Source organism: Brachyhypopomus gauderio, chromosome 4 (assembly GCF_052324685.1).
Source record: "Brachyhypopomus gauderio isolate BG-103 chromosome 4, BGAUD_0.2, whole genome shotgun sequence".
Lineage (NCBI taxonomy): Eukaryota > Metazoa > Chordata > Actinopteri > Gymnotiformes > Hypopomidae > Brachyhypopomus > Brachyhypopomus gauderio.
In genome coordinates, this window is record NC_135214.1 from 4,393,058 (window position 1) to 4,408,181 (window position 15,124).

The 15,124-nt window shown below is 44.6% G+C and overlaps 1 protein-coding gene across 1 annotated transcript; it reads left to right on the top strand.

The window, feature by feature from the left end:
* Positions 1-4,978: 4,978 nt before the first annotated feature.
* On the top strand, positions 4,979-15,107 carry rftn2 (raftlin family member 2). The gene is made up of 9 exons (XM_077001660.1): positions 4,979-5,494; positions 9,673-9,853; positions 10,641-10,749; positions 10,975-11,149; positions 11,736-11,954; positions 13,088-13,194; positions 13,307-13,410; positions 13,506-13,584; positions 13,797-15,107. Exons 1-9 carry the CDS (start codon positions 5,356-5,358, stop codon positions 13,992-13,994), a joined length of 1,311 nt encoding a protein of 436 aa, XP_076857775.1. The 5' UTR covers positions 4,979-5,355; the 3' UTR covers positions 13,995-15,107.
* Positions 15,108-15,124: the final 17 nt, after the last annotated feature.

A 15,124-nucleotide genomic window follows, 5' to 3' on the forward strand; every position in this document is an offset into this window, starting at 1 on the left:
GCTGACGGTATGCAGCGGAGATCAGAAAAAAATCCAACTTGTCCCAGAAAATCCGGGCCGGACTACGAAAACATACAGCAGTTTAAATGGTAGATAACATGTTATTTTAAATGTACTGCTGTCGCCTCTGCAACGTCTAAGGCACCATGTGCAAATTACCTTAACACGGTTAACACGGACGCAAGTGGCGGTCTTAAAGGTTCCAGAGCACTGTGCACTGTTTTTTTAAGCTATTGAAATTCTTAGATTAAAACTAACCACCACAAATAGGTAAGAGGAAGAAATACCCACGTTAGAGTTGTAGGTTGTTCTTTAGGATGCACTTTGCGTAAAACAACTTGTTTGGTGGTCTTATGATGGACTATTTAAAAGCCTTTGTAATCATAATATTGCTGGAATTAATATTGTCCATATGACAAACGCCATCATATACACTATGTGCCATGTATAGATTCATATACAGTATATATACACACACTAGATTCATATACAGTATATATATATACACACACACCACACACACACACACACACACACACACATATATATATATATATATATATATATATATATATATATATATATATATATATATATATATATATATATATATATATATAGTGGGCCAGTCTGTCAGGAACTCCCGGGCCACTTTTTCTCCCCAGTCCGCCCCTGCCCACAGGTTAACCTGGACCATGGACGTAATTTTGATGTCAAAAGTGGGGGGGGACATAGATTCGTCACTATTTAAATATTTGGTTTTAATCGTAAAAACTGGGGGGGACCAAAGCCGGCTTTTGAAAAATTACGTCCGTGACCTGGACACACCTGCTATGTGCTGCATGACATATATGGCTAGATTTTAAAAGTGTGCCTTTCCATAAACCACATACGGTCACAACGATCATGTTCCACATTTATTTAAAAGATGGTTTTATAATTGGGAAATACACTGTCGAGCAACTGATCTAAAACACGCTTCGTGACGTAACTACAGCTCATGGATGTACAGTTAGAGGGTGTAGTTCGGGGGTACTCAACTAAATTTGTCCGCGGTCCAATTTTGACAGATACCTGTGAACTGAGGTCCGGTGCGGCGGGGGTGGCGAACGTAAGTTGTTGAGCGGGGGGGGGGGGGGGGGGGGGGGGGGGCAAACGTAACACTCGTGACGGAGTGTTTTTTCAATAGCCCTGAAATAAATGCTGCGGGTTTTTTTTTTGGTCCGTATCCAGTTAATCAGGAATGAGATTGGGTCCGGACAGGACTGCGTTCGGGTCCGGATCCGGACCGCGGTCCGCCAATTGAGTACCACTGGTGTAGTTCATCTGTTGCTCCGTGCACTGTGTTCTCCAGCCATTTGCCCTTTAATCCACAAGATGGCGCTAGATCTCAATTTTAAAAAATCTTTTGTCTTTCCTTTGTGCTCATATCTAATGTATATGAGGATTAGAGACTGTATAAGTCATGTATATGAAGTAAGTCACTGTATGAAGCAAGACTCATAATTCTATGCGAATGAAATGGGCAAGAATATGAATGTTGTGATCAGTTTTTTTTTGTCAGAACAAGGTCGGCATTTTTTAAATGGAGGAGAGCCAAGAACTTTGTTCCACTCGATGGGAATGTTTGATTAACAATGCTTAACGTATAGGAAGTACGCTGCTGTATGAATTTGATTGTATGCGGTATATTGGTTTAAAGAGGGCATGGTTTTCCTTCCCAGTGTCCTCTGGGTGTGGCTCCAGAATGCCAGTGGTTTCCTGTAAGCAGCCCAGACTCGGTTTTCAAAATGGATATTTTTGAATACTGGCCTTTCACAAACTGCCACATAGGCTATACAACAAATGAAAACTGGAATGGTAAATCATAGCTCCGAAATCCCCGCAATCCCCCTCCGCTAATTATAGAATTAACTAAAGAGAAGTCCTAGCAGAAAAAAACAAAACAGTTTATTATATTTCTCCGAAAGATCATCAAAATGCTCATGTCCATAACACTAATTTCATTTTTTTTTCATCTATGCAGTCATCAGTGTAAAAAAGCAAAAGACAAAGAAAAGACCAACAACAGGAAACTTCACACAAAAATGTTTAGGAGGGACGAATTAGTCCGTAGTGGAAACCACATCGTTATCGGATCTCGTCCGCCTCGACCATGAGCAGGTCCTCCCCGTCGTGATGCGATTTGGGCCGCCACGGCAGGTCTTTTGGCTCCGTGCGATGGGGAGCAGCAGGTGGGCTTGTTCACCGCAGCCTGGCTGACAGGTGGAACAGTAAGGCGCATTTACATCAGCTCCGTTATTCTCCTCTCTGCCTTGCTCTGTTCTGGGCCTGACTCACCAAAGTGTATTAATAGACTTACATTATGCTCTTGTTGAAAGTAGTGGTGGTAAATGGGAGGGAGGCAGGGAGGAGGGGGTACTTTGTCTCTTAACTTTCCTTCTGTTCGCTCCTTCCCTCCATACTAAGGCCTCTTTCCTTCCTTTGCTTCTGTTTGGTTTGTTTTTGTTGAAGCCTCGGGCTGACATGACTCTTTTGTTGTTAGCACATGCTTTCAAAACAGAGTTAAAGGCCATGATGACTACCATGGACTCAAATCAGTTTGTAAACTTGTTTGAAGAACTGTACAAATCCTTCGCTTGAGCCGAATGCATAAAATTATCTTTAGAAATCTCTTGACTCTATTAAAATTATTCTGGGTAAATTCGTGTAACCAAATAACCAAACAAAAAAATAGTAAATTCAAAAATTCTAATTCAAAAATGCATTTGAAAGCAAATAGAACAAACAAACACAAGGCAGACACAAGATCGCTGAATGCACACAAAGCCTTTAGGTTTATTATTATCCATGAAAAAAACTAAATCAGCCTCCTAGGGCAGATGTCTCTGAGGAAGATGACGTCAGAAAGTACACCCACCTCACAGACACTCAAGAGAGAGAGCAAACGAGAAAGGTGGGTAGAAATGGCGTCCTGAATACCCCCGATGTGAAATCAACTTACTGCCACCTAGTGCCTCTGCTGCCCCCTGTAGGCGTCACAGAGGCACAGGGCATGATAGCAGTAAAACATACGCTGCATGTCCGACCTCCAGCATTGATGTAATAACAGGAACATTGGTAAATTTGCTTGTGACATGTATAATGTACGTGAGGTGCCTTTCTGTCCAAACAACTGCACTTCATTGTATTTAATTCAAATGTAAAATATAATCACTGGTGATTTTCAGCTCAGTTCACCCAAACTCACTAGAACTCTAGCGCATGTAGCGTTTAAACCACTCTAAACAGGTTGCAAGGAGGATACATGTATTTGAATGTCGTTTAGTACATTAAGTAGTAAAGTACTGCCCAAATGAGCTCTGTTTCCAGGAGTGGACATGACACAGTCAGCAGATGCTTGTTGATGTTTAACAAACTGTATTGTTTCCACCTTGAAAAAAAATGTGTAAGGTCCATTAACTTTATCCTCATGCATGTATAGTTCTGTGTCTGTGCATGCAAACTCATGTGGCAGTTCAGCCCTGGTCTTAACCTATAACCTTTAACATTTGTACCCATTCATCTTGACGGAGCTCTTCCAGGGAGGGATGGAGGAGGTCACCATTCATGTGCTTCTTAACATGGTCCCAGATGCTGTTTCTGCTGTCATCCTTGAAAAGGCCTCACGGCGGTGGGGCCCAGCTTATGAACACCCACATCACCAGAGCCTGATCAAGATAAGATCAAGTCTGGCTCCTTAAGTTCTGCACTGTTTCAGTAGCACAGTATGACAAGCCCCGTGTCTGCGTGGCTGTGGTTATTGATCTGGAAACAGGACACTTAGGACAGAGGTCCTTCATCATTTCTCTGGAAACTTTGTGTACACTTCACTACTATCAAGAAAAAGTGAGAAAGCCACAATACATTTACATTGTTCCCATCTTTTCTGTTGCATTATGTGAATTTGAATTATGAACACAGAACAGCTTAAATAAAATTTCCACTGTCATGGCCTGACTAAATGACATAAACCATTCCAATGTCTCTGTCTGCACTACTACAGCTTTTGTGCGGTCACGTCTGCCGGTCATGACAGAAGTATAGCAGGAGTGGGTTTGTCTGTGTTTGAGAGGGGATTAGGGTGAACAGAGAGAGGGCCAGAGTCAAACCGAGCCAGCGTCGATCAGGGTCTGGAGCTCACTTTCTTAATCCTGTTTAAAGAAAGAAAGAGAGAGACGTTTGGAAAAGCCTTTTCTGATCTCTGGTGCGTTGGAGGTAATGTAAACAGAGCAGTGACCTGAATCCCTGCTTTAGGACCTGTTTGCAAACATTTCCAACTTGAGTCTTCCCTGTGTACGAGACTAAAATATTTGCACAATGTGAACTCATACATAAAATATCATAGGCTACTGTGACATATGATAGCAAATACCCTTTATATGCTATATAATGGGTTTGTGATCAAAATTAGGGATCTATATTGATTACTGCTAGTGTATGGTAGAACGTTCGGATAATCTTAGTTTTGAGCCTTGACTAATAACATCGTAAAAAGTGTTTTAAAATGATAAAGGTATGATTGACCTCCACAACCCTAAGTATCTACAGGTTAAAGCATTAGAATCCACTAATCGTGTCTTGTGAATAAAAAAAACTTTATAGACAAATAAAGGTAATCCTATATAGCAAACATTAAGAATATAAAATGTACCACGTATTTAAAATTTCCACGCCAAGACATTTCCATGTCATAGATGACCTCTTCTTACAGACTATTTGGCTTTCTGGGTGAAACCTATTAATATAACAATCAGCCGAATACCCCCTGTAAATCAGACATAGGCTATAATTTAAAAAAATGATAGGCCTATATGGACGGACGCGGTGTCGCGCTTTTGTGTTTCCAGCCGCCCGGATTCGTGACAGAAACTCAGGCAACTTAAGCAGCGTGCGCGCTCGCGCCAGCTCGCCCCTCCTCTCCCACTCCGCCACGCTTCACCTCCTCCTCCGAACACTTTAGCCTTTTTTAGTAGCCATTGTGAGCTGCGAGAGGCTTTGAATGGAAAGTGATTTATCCACCTTATAATTTAAAGCTCCAAAGCCAACATTAAGTGATACACTAGCTGGAGCGCGCGCGCACTTCCGCGAGCCCACTTCAGTGTTTCTCCTCCAGACTCTGCAGCTTCTTTTTCTTTTCTTGTTACTTTTGCGTCGCGCATCACTTCAAGGTCACTGCGAAGTCTTCTGCCACGCTCACGGATTAAGTTTGCAGGATCGTGATGGAGCAAGCCCGTTAAGAGTGGTGCAGAGCGCGGTCCGGTCCGGTCCAGTGTGTCGTGGTTCGGGTTCGCGTGCGCTGGAGATCCCGCCACGATGGGCTGCGGGTTGCGAAAGCTGGAGGAGCCCGAAGACAGCAGTCCTGGGAAAATATACTCCACTCTGCGGAGACCTCAAGTCGAAACCAGAACCGACACCGTGTACGAGTATGTCCTACTGGACTTCAGTTTAGAAGGTAGATAAGTTACATTTCTGGCAAACGGAGGCGGTAGTTGGAGACTTTGGGTTCTGGTTTAGTCTGGCGGAACACCAACCACACATCTGTTTTAGATATGTAACTTGAATATCCTGAAAGGTCCGTGTATTTTTAAGTATTTAGACACCGCGTTTAAAATGTGGGCGTCATGGCAGTCCAGTGGGCAGCCGTGAAGGTTCCGAGGTTGATGGATCGGTCCATTAAAACAACAGGCGCTTTTTCAAACGTAGAACTGGGTCAGGAGCGTTTTTCCTCCGTTACTCACGTGCGCGTGCGTCTAAACCTAGACAGTGTGTTTAATTCGGGTGGGTGATTAATTCGTACTCGCAGACTGCGGACACAAAACTCAGAAAGTCGTTTCTGTTAAATCTTAACTGTTATGCACACGCAACTTGATGCACGCGAAAGTATTGACCGTTTGCATGAATTGAATTTTCCGTTGGTGAGACCCACCGTTTTAGTTATCACTGTTGCTCAGACGAACCCACGTGGAATAAACGGGTAGAGTCAAACTGTTTCATGGGGAGTGTTTTTTACAGCACGTTGTGTGTTGACAACGTGCTCCAACATAGTTCTAACAGTAAAACGGTATTGGAGAAGGTTGTGACTATATAGTGTATAGTCTATTTTCAAACTTTTTCAGTTAAAAATATCTAGTCGTCCCACACCCCTAGTAAACATCGAGTTGTGATGTGGGAGAACACAGTGAGACAGTTTACATAGTGTAAAGTGCATGGTGTAAACCTAAACATTCTTTCAAGTTCGAATTACAGCTGTTAAGTAGATTAAAGTTGTTGGATCAATGCAAATCTTGGTCATTTCATAACAGTAACTAAATCAAAGCTGAAAGTTTAATGGTTGTCCGTTGAAGTTGTTGCCCTGCACACATTTGGATATAAAGGTGAACACATGGAAATGGGGGCCTGATGTGGAGAATCAGACCCACCCATGTCCTGCTCCTTGGTCCGGAGTCACACCTTTCATGCACGTGCCAAAAGGCATCGTGTCCTACACAGTTTCTAGGTGATTTTGTCAGTTCTGTGTAAGACTTCTCAGCTTGAGATCATGAAAGCAGTCCTTGTAAAATCAACAAGATCTTATTTTAAGAGATTTTAATCTTGAGAGATTATTTTGGTTTGGAGAAAGGACGGCTGCCATACCAGAGCAGGAGTTAAGGACCGTACTAGCTGGGATGTATTTATGTACGTTTCTGAAGCTCCTCTGGTTCATACAAACAAAAGTGTTTTCACACAATCAAACGATGTTCATGTTTCACCAGCAACTGCTCATTTCAGGATAGCCTTGACCTCCCAAGACCATGTTGTTGTATGTCAAAGACCATTACAGGGTTCGTCGGTGGGGGAGGGATTAGTGTTGCTGTAGAAGGCTCCTTGAGAATGGGGAAAATAACAGTCTAGTAAATTGTGCACCATGACTCATGTTTAGACAGAGATTAGAACAACCTTAGGATGAATGTATTTAATGTGTGTTTTTTTTTTTTTTGATAATTGATCTTTAAGGACCTAGGGAAACTAAATCTATGTTTTCTTTCTAATTAGGCTAATCTTGCTGCTCTGGGCACACAGCTTGCATATACATATGAATACAGTTTCAACTGTTATATGGACAGCAGTGGTGGTCTTGGAGTTGTAGATTCTACAATCGCATGGTCTTTTAATACTTAAATACATGTTCCATTGGTGTTTTGCTGTTAGACACATTCATTTGCTCATATTATAAACATGTAAAGGATATGTAGAGGTATTCTAACCTTGTGTAGAGCTGTGTAATATATAACAGACAAAACAGAAGTTTCTCGCTGATCAAACAGATTAGATGTTGAGCGTTGGGGTAATTTAATCCCATTGCCAAGAAGAACAGCCCAAAGTGCCATATAGGTCTTGCATGTGATTTTTTCAAAATGTGAAGTCCAGTTGAGAACTATGTTTACCTGGGTATTCATTTGTTTACCTTAATTTGTTACAATCTTGTGTGGTGAGAAGCCCTGAAGCTAAATGCCATAATCTGTAACCTAATAGGTCTTGGGTATTAAATCGCTGTGTCTGTAGCTAGTTCAGAGACCACTAGTGTTTGATTTGAACCCTTGACTGCGGAATGCCACATGTTGCTTTGTTGTAGAGCCAATGGACAGATTTAAACCGATTTGGCCTTAATCATCTACTTTGGACCATTTCACCAAACAGCTGCAAAAATAGGAATTGGTCCAACCACCAAGTTAACTGACTAGAGCTAATGCTAGAGCTGAAGCGCTAGAGTATTTCTTTTGTTCTCAATTGTCCCGTTAGAATCGTAATGGCCTCTTGGTTGTCAAGAGCTCAAACAGCTGAGAAAAGTGAGACATGTCCAAACTTCCAAACTGAGCTGAACTCATGATTCTGAAAAGGACAGGAAGTCCTAATATTAAACGGAAATAATAAAAATGGTGTTCTAGAAATGGTGAATTCAGATGCAGGTTGGACCGAGTTTTGGGATCATATGCTGAGACCAATCTTACAAATGCTTTACTCAGAGAGCTTCTAAAGTTGGATGGCTGATCCAAGATAAAGTTCACTACTTATGTTGATTTATTTTTGGGAAATCATACTAGTGTCTAAAACGATGTTTAGCTAATCTTGGATTACAGGGATTTATACAGCCCTTATGGAATTAGTATTCGATAATGTGTCTTAATCCAGCTAAACCAATCAATTTCATAGATGGTGACCTGTATGAGTTTATCCAATTTGCCATCATCCCACTGTGAGCAGCAGTTTTAGGTGTGTGCACGAGGCCACTCTTGTCCTACATGCTATAGCTCTAACTTGTTTACTTTGACAAAAACAAAAATATGACCATGACCATTTTTCCTGAATGTTCTCTCTGGTTTGTCCTCCTTCAGCTTCTGTTTCATCATCACCATTTATTCTTGTTTTTCACCCTCCATAGCACTTTCTTTCATACACGTAAGCTCTTCTTCATGAAACAGTTCTGGGTCGTAAAACCTCCTATAAATTCTTCTTCCTTATTCTCTCTTTCTCTTTCTCTCTCTCTCTCTCTCATTCTTCAGACTGGCACTACAGCGTCTCAACTTGTCTTTTTTTTTCATTTTCTTTCACTCATGTCTTCACTCTTTCTTCTCGTTTCTCTTTTTTTCTTCACGTCTTATCCCTAATGCCTCTTTTCTCTCTCTGTCTCCCTCTCTGGCACACTATAAGAAGGGAACAGAGGGCTCTGTGTGTGTGTGTGTGTGTGTGTGTGTGTGTGTGTGTGTGTGTGTGTGTGTGTGTGTGAGGTAGTATGAAGGGGAGTCTCTGGTGAACAAAAGCTCTGGCCCCCGAGGGGTTGGTGTTGTGCTTGTGGCCCTGTGAATGCCTCCATTTGCCACTTTCCCCAGGAGCTACCGGCTCTGTCACTGCTTGCGGTGGTTCAGGTGTGGGGCTAAACACACCACAGAGTGACGCTCTATTACTCCTTTACTCCTGGACCCTTCCCTTGGTCACGGTTACAAACCTGCCTTGCCAAAACAACTTCCACAGTTGCTAATTAAGCATGGCTTCGGCTGGTAGCCCGTCTGAAGTCCTGCACCAAGTTGTGTAGAGTCATGATGAAGAGTTGTGATTTGTACGTGATGGGGGGAAAAGTTGAATGAAAGTTTACTTTGAGAGCTGGTGATGTTGCGTCGTGTAAATCGTGTGTGTGAGTGCACGTGTGTGTATTTTCACTCGTGCGAAATGTTGGAAGGCTAAGTATTTGTGTGTGACGATGTTTGCATTGTGGAATGTTGTTTTTGCGTGCGCGCGTGTGTGTGTGCGTCCATGTGCTCTGAACAGCAGCTCTTTGTGGACACAGGAAGTGTGTTTGGAGGAGGGGAGACGGGAGTCTTGACAGCAACAGAAATGCATCACTAGCAGCACAACCCAAACAGCATCTACTAGCCCCTGGGGTTCCACACAATCTTAGCAATCCTGCTCTATTGCTTTCTCACTCAAGAAATATTCTCTATCTGAGTAAAAGCCAGTACCAAGTAATATCTCTGCCATTTCTGTAAACTCCACACGCCTTTGGACTTCATGTTCTGTGTGTTGTCATGTTGCAGCCTGACCTGGTGTTATTATGCATTCTTCACATTCCTCCCACCAGTGTGCTGTGTTCCACAGGTGGCCGGCCCACCGTACAGTACCTGTCCTCGCTCAGCGAGCTGCCCCAGGCCCTGCAGTCGTATTACACGCAGGGCTACGCGCTGGCCGCCCTACACCCCATCATCCTCTCTGTGGGGCGGACGCGCTCTCTGCCTTACAGCCTGCTCTACCGGGCCATACTGGTCAGGCCCAAACCCAGGTACGGCTCGCCAAGTCCCGCCCTTCTGGGTGACTGGGCTGCTATCGTCGTTACACACTCCTCCCCCCTCTGATTGTGCGCTCGGGGCAGGGGAGGCAGAACTACCTGTCTAGACCAAAGGAAATGATGAATTGTTAATGAAAGTGGATTTGCATATTTACTCTGGCGCTTCCAGGGATGATGGAGAGGTGTGGAGGAGGGGGAGGGGCTTTCTGTAAAGAATGTAGACCACGCTGGGGGTGGAGGCGAGACTTATCCCCAGCTCAGAGTCCTATTAAGTCCCAATGAGATAAAGAGGTGGTGAAATCTGCAGACTACTGTTGCAATTGTTCAATATTTAAAAAGAAAACAAAAATGAAACCTCTTAGAGAGTCTGAAGGATGTTTAGGTGGGTATGGAAATCACATATGTAGTCATGTAGAGATACTTGTATTTTATGGGTCTCGTGTTGACCTGGAGACCATAGTAAATTGGCCCCATGAGATCAGCATTGGAGGTCGCAGCTGAATGTCATGTCAAATGGACCCGGCCACTGCAGGAGACCTGGCTAACATCACGCCTCGCTTCTGTTTGCTTCCCATGTTTTAAAATGTCAGCATTTCATCTCGTACCCAGAATGTGAGGATGGAGAGTGGGATTTTTCTCAAGCCTTAAGGAAGTGTGTGTGTGTGTGTGTGTGTGTGTGTGTGTGTGTGTGTGTGTGTGTGTGTGTGTGTGTGTGTGTGTGTGTGTGTGTGTGTGTGTGTGTGTGCGCGCGTGTGCGTGCGTGCGGTCCTCTGTGTTGCAGTAAGCATGCTGTAGCTCTGGTTCACAACACGCCGGTGCTGAGAGTGGAGGAGTGGCCCCTGCCTGGAGACTCCCTCACCAGCACCACTGTGACGGCTCTCATAGACCGGGTGGGTGAGCCCTCACAGGCCTGCACAGCCATCTACATATTTGTGTGTGCTGTGTTTGCTGTGTTCTAAAGATGTGTTTACTAACCTCTATCGAATATGCATTCAACCTGTAATGGAGTTTTTCATTAAATTAATTACTTGAAGATGGTTGTTGTTGTCATCGCTGCTGAACCGAATGGCGCTTCAGGGTAGTTTCCCTGAACGTGTGTGTGTGCGTGTGCGCAGGTGAACTGTAGTGTTCGTGGAGGCATGCGGTTTGTGGGCTGTGTGCTCCAGCAAGCAGACGGCGGTGGCCACAGCAGGGTGGCGAGCCCCAGACGGGGGTGCCGCTCCCCGCCCCACACCCCACCTCCCACCCCCCCTGGAGACAGAGACGTGGAGGACGGACTATGCAGCCCAGGTCAGACGGTCTCAAGGGCACCGTACCATCCATCCCTCATGTCACGTGTCACGTCGGCCCTGATTTGATCTTGTTCCAGATAAACGGACTTCGGGTTTTCACAATTTCAAAGAGCAATAAAATTCATCACCACATACAGTATAAAGTGACTTTGGTGTGCTTAGATAAGATCTGCTTAGATATGTTTACAACTTAAAACCCCTTAAAGTAATCAGGGATAATCGGCGTTAAAGCTAGTCCATCACTGCTTCTCCCCTGACCACACTGTTTTATTCCTCAAGCTCTGTGAACTCATCATGTCCCTCGACTGATATGTCGCGTGCGCTCAGTGGAACACTCTCCCTCAGGGCTTGGGGGGGGTCAGACACCTCCCTCTCGCGCTGCCCCACGTCAGGTCACAGACCTGGGGGCTGTGATGGTAGAACGGGCCCCCTCCCCCAGCTTCCCCAGCCTTTCACCAAAGGAGGGATGGAGGATACTTTGATTTTGCTTTAGTCGAGTGCCTGGTCAAGGCACCGTGATTGAGAGAGGCGTCCAGTTCGACTGACACCGTCTGCGTGTTCTTGCTGTTCTTCCTCACCTTCAGATCTGAAGCTGCTCGTGCTGTTCCACTCCTGGGCTCCAGGATGCACCCCACTGGACGCCCTGGCTTGCTGCTACCACCAGGGGGCACTGTCCATGCGCGTGTCCAGGAAGGGTCAAGTCGTTAGCGGTCTGGAGGCTGATTGGCTAGAGCTGACTGCAGCCTACTATCGGAAGGGCTGGTCTTTAGTGGACTCCTTTGTGTACTGGGATACTCCTAAAGGTAGCTGTGAAATTTCTTCTGCTTAGTTCATTAAAAGATTCTAATCCAAAGTCATTTTATGTATTAGTTGTCTGTATTCTTGAATTTTATTCTCACTTTAGGGGCAGTCGTATGTAAGTGTTAGGAATAGAACGTCTCCGTTGTAGACGCTGAGGCTGAATGGTTTGATTGTGCTGTCTGACGCACAGTTGTGAGCCCCGGTGCGTTAACACGCAGATTGAACTCGTAAAGGAAGAGCTCGACAACCTCCTCAGTACCCGAGGAAGTGGACGAGATTAAAGCCTCACAGGGCTGATTAGAAAACACTTTCCAATCCACTGTAGACTGTATCTCTTCTCTCTCCTCCATTATGTGCTCCATGTACTGTGTCTCTCTCATTTTTACATCTCCCTAAATTGCCCCTACCCCCCCTCCGTCGACTTCTGGTATATTTCCTGCCCCCCAGCCCCTCCCTCTCCCTGTCTCGTCTCCCCTCTCCCACCACTGCTATATTTAGACGTCACGTCCCAACCTCACGACCTCACTTCCTCTTTCGCACCAGACTAATAACAGCTAAATCAGAGATGTGTGTGTGTGTGTGTGTGTGTAGACATCTGGGGCCTGAGAATGTGGAACATGAAAGAGCACATGCGATGCGGCTCAGTCCCAATCTCCAGACACAGCACACACATCGCGCACACACAGATTTGTCTTCTAAGTAGTTCAGGTTTTAGTAGGTCAGCAACACATTTTCAGGCCTGACAAAATGAGATCCATTGAATATCCTACCATGGCCCGACAGAAGAAACACAGTTCAGAAGAAACACATTAATCACTGATTACTGATGCTAACCACGGAGTTGAGGTGTTGATGTACAAAACAGTTTGAATGTGCATCCTGTGCATAAATGATGCATGCAAAGAAATTATGTCCAGAGGAGAGACGATACGTTTTACTAAAGGTGTGCGTTTGTTCTTCAGCCAGAAAGCACATTTTAAATAATATAATAAGTTAAACTGCTATATCATATTTCATAAATCCAAAAAGGCTTTATAAAAAGTAAAGAAAAAAAGTCTTTGAAGATCTCTGCTGGGTTATAGATCTGAATATGGGTTGCCCGGCTGCTAAGGGTGTGGGCGTTTGCTTTCCACAGGTGAACCAGTGCCCAGATCTTTAGAGGGACTTTTTGTGTATGAGGAGAGAAACACTGCACCTCCTGCTAATGACACCATCGTAGTGGAGCAGTGGACCGTTATTGAGGTGGGCGAGAGAAAGATAAGGCTCCTGTTTGTTAACACACCGTGTCTGAGGTTTGTGCAGGCTGTGAAATAACAGCTTTTTGAAAATAGAAAGGAGTGTGTGTGTGTTGCAGGGCTCAGCTGTGAAGACGGACTACGGGCCACTCCTCCACACGCTGGCTGAGTTCGGCTGGCTGCTGACATGTGTGCTCCCTACACCCATCATTCGCCATGACAGGTGAGGCGCACACACACACACACGGACCCACTCCTACATTTGTTCCTTTGTCACTGACTGCAGACGTGTGGGGGGGTTTTGTTTGTTTTTTGCAGTGAGGGAAATCTGGCCACCAAACAGGTGGTTTTCCTCCAGAGGCCTGTTAAATCCCAGCCATTACGGCAGCACAGTGAGGTATGATGGGGGGGGGGGAAGACTTCATACTGTGTAATCTTAAAACTAAGCACATTAAGCACTTTGCTGTGCTTTTACTGTCGTGCAGCCAGGCTTGTTGTAACCAAACTGTTTCATTTATTCGGTTTTCTCTATGAAACCTAAACACATGGCGCAGACACACTGAAGTCTGACTACCTTCCTCTTTGCTCCCCCCTTCCTCTCGTTTCTAGGGCTCTATGCAGAGAGAAATGAGCAGTCACTCAGTGAGTCGAGGGGTGGGAGTCTCCCACACCCCGGCATTTTCCCCTTCCTCTGGAGGCATCGGGGGCTTCCCTGTGTTCGGAGGGGACTATTCCAGCGCCCTGTCCCACCTGGAGGACGGCACTCTGGAGCAGGACGAGGGGGCTGCCCAGGTCACCTGCATGTGAGCAGCCCAAACACCACGGACAGTCTTTCTGAATACTGGTCCAGACATTCTCAGTTATGCTCAAGACTGGCTGGTTACAGCCTAACATCAGGTTTGTGTTATGGGTGAAAATGACTTTTAAGACTGACAAAAAGAGTTGAAGTTCTTTGCATTTTTGCTATTCTTTGGAAATGAATTTTTAACCCATATATTTTAAGGAAGCCGTAACTTTTTTTTTTTTATGGCATGAATTTCAATTTTGCATCTTTTTCTAATGCTTCACAAACAGCCATAATGCAAGTCAGTAGCACCAGGCTCAGAACACAGAGTTGTGATTTCTAATGCATCTAATCATCTTCACCACCTCCACCTGAACAAATGTCTTACAAAGTCCACTGCGACCACTACCGCTCACGTCTGCGTCACCACAAGCACCTGAATCCGTTTTTCATTCACATCAGTTCTTTTTCCTGTTTTTCCCTCCCGCACACAATTCGCATGTTAGTTCCTCCTCCTGACACCTGCACTAATTCAGCACTGCACAGTGGCTCGGGCCCTCGGCTTCCCCACAGATCCCCTGCAACTGTCTACAGGAAGTAAACGTTCACTCGGCGGGTGTATTTCGGGCTCCATTTGCTGTTGTCGAGCTCTCTTGCCTCTTGGGGAGCCAGGTTTTATGAGGCCAGGATTCGGTTTTTCCACACAGCCCACCAGGAAAGCGACACTGTAGACTGTGCTGCACATTCATTTGGTAATAGGTATCGTAGTCAGTCACCAGTAGTTTGCATCGAGCACCAAATTTGTCTCGATTTGTATTAAGCACCGGTGCTACTCGGCGTTAAACTTAGGTTGGTTGACACAGTAAAATACATTTGCGTCCTTTGCTTTTTTGTCACAGATGTAAAGTTGGTTTCCTGTTCAGTTTGTCTTTAAATTACACTAGAAAAGCAACAAAAAAATGTAGATTGTGAAACATGCTGCTGTATATATGATTGAGTTGTCCATTTTGCGGGCATTTTGATTTTATTGAGCCATTCTAAGACCAGTGTTATCTACCAGCTGCAGTATTTGGATATTTGAACATTGTAACTTGCAACTTACTGTTTTAATATATTAAAACGGCCATTTGCTCTTATTTGCTTTTTGTTTTAG

Coding starts and splice junctions, on each gene's coding strand:
- rftn2 (XM_077001660.1), top strand. CDS start 5,356: ATGGGCTGCGGGTTGCGAAAGCTGGAGGAGCCCGAAGACAGCAGTCCT. Junction 5,495..9,672: donor ACTGGACTTCAGTTTAGAAG/GTAGATAAGTTA, acceptor TGTGTTCCACAG/GTGGCCGGCCCACCGTACAG. Junction 11,955..13,087: donor GTACTGGGATACTCCTAAAG/GTAGCTGTGAAA, acceptor TGCTTTCCACAG/GTGAACCAGTGCCCAGATCT.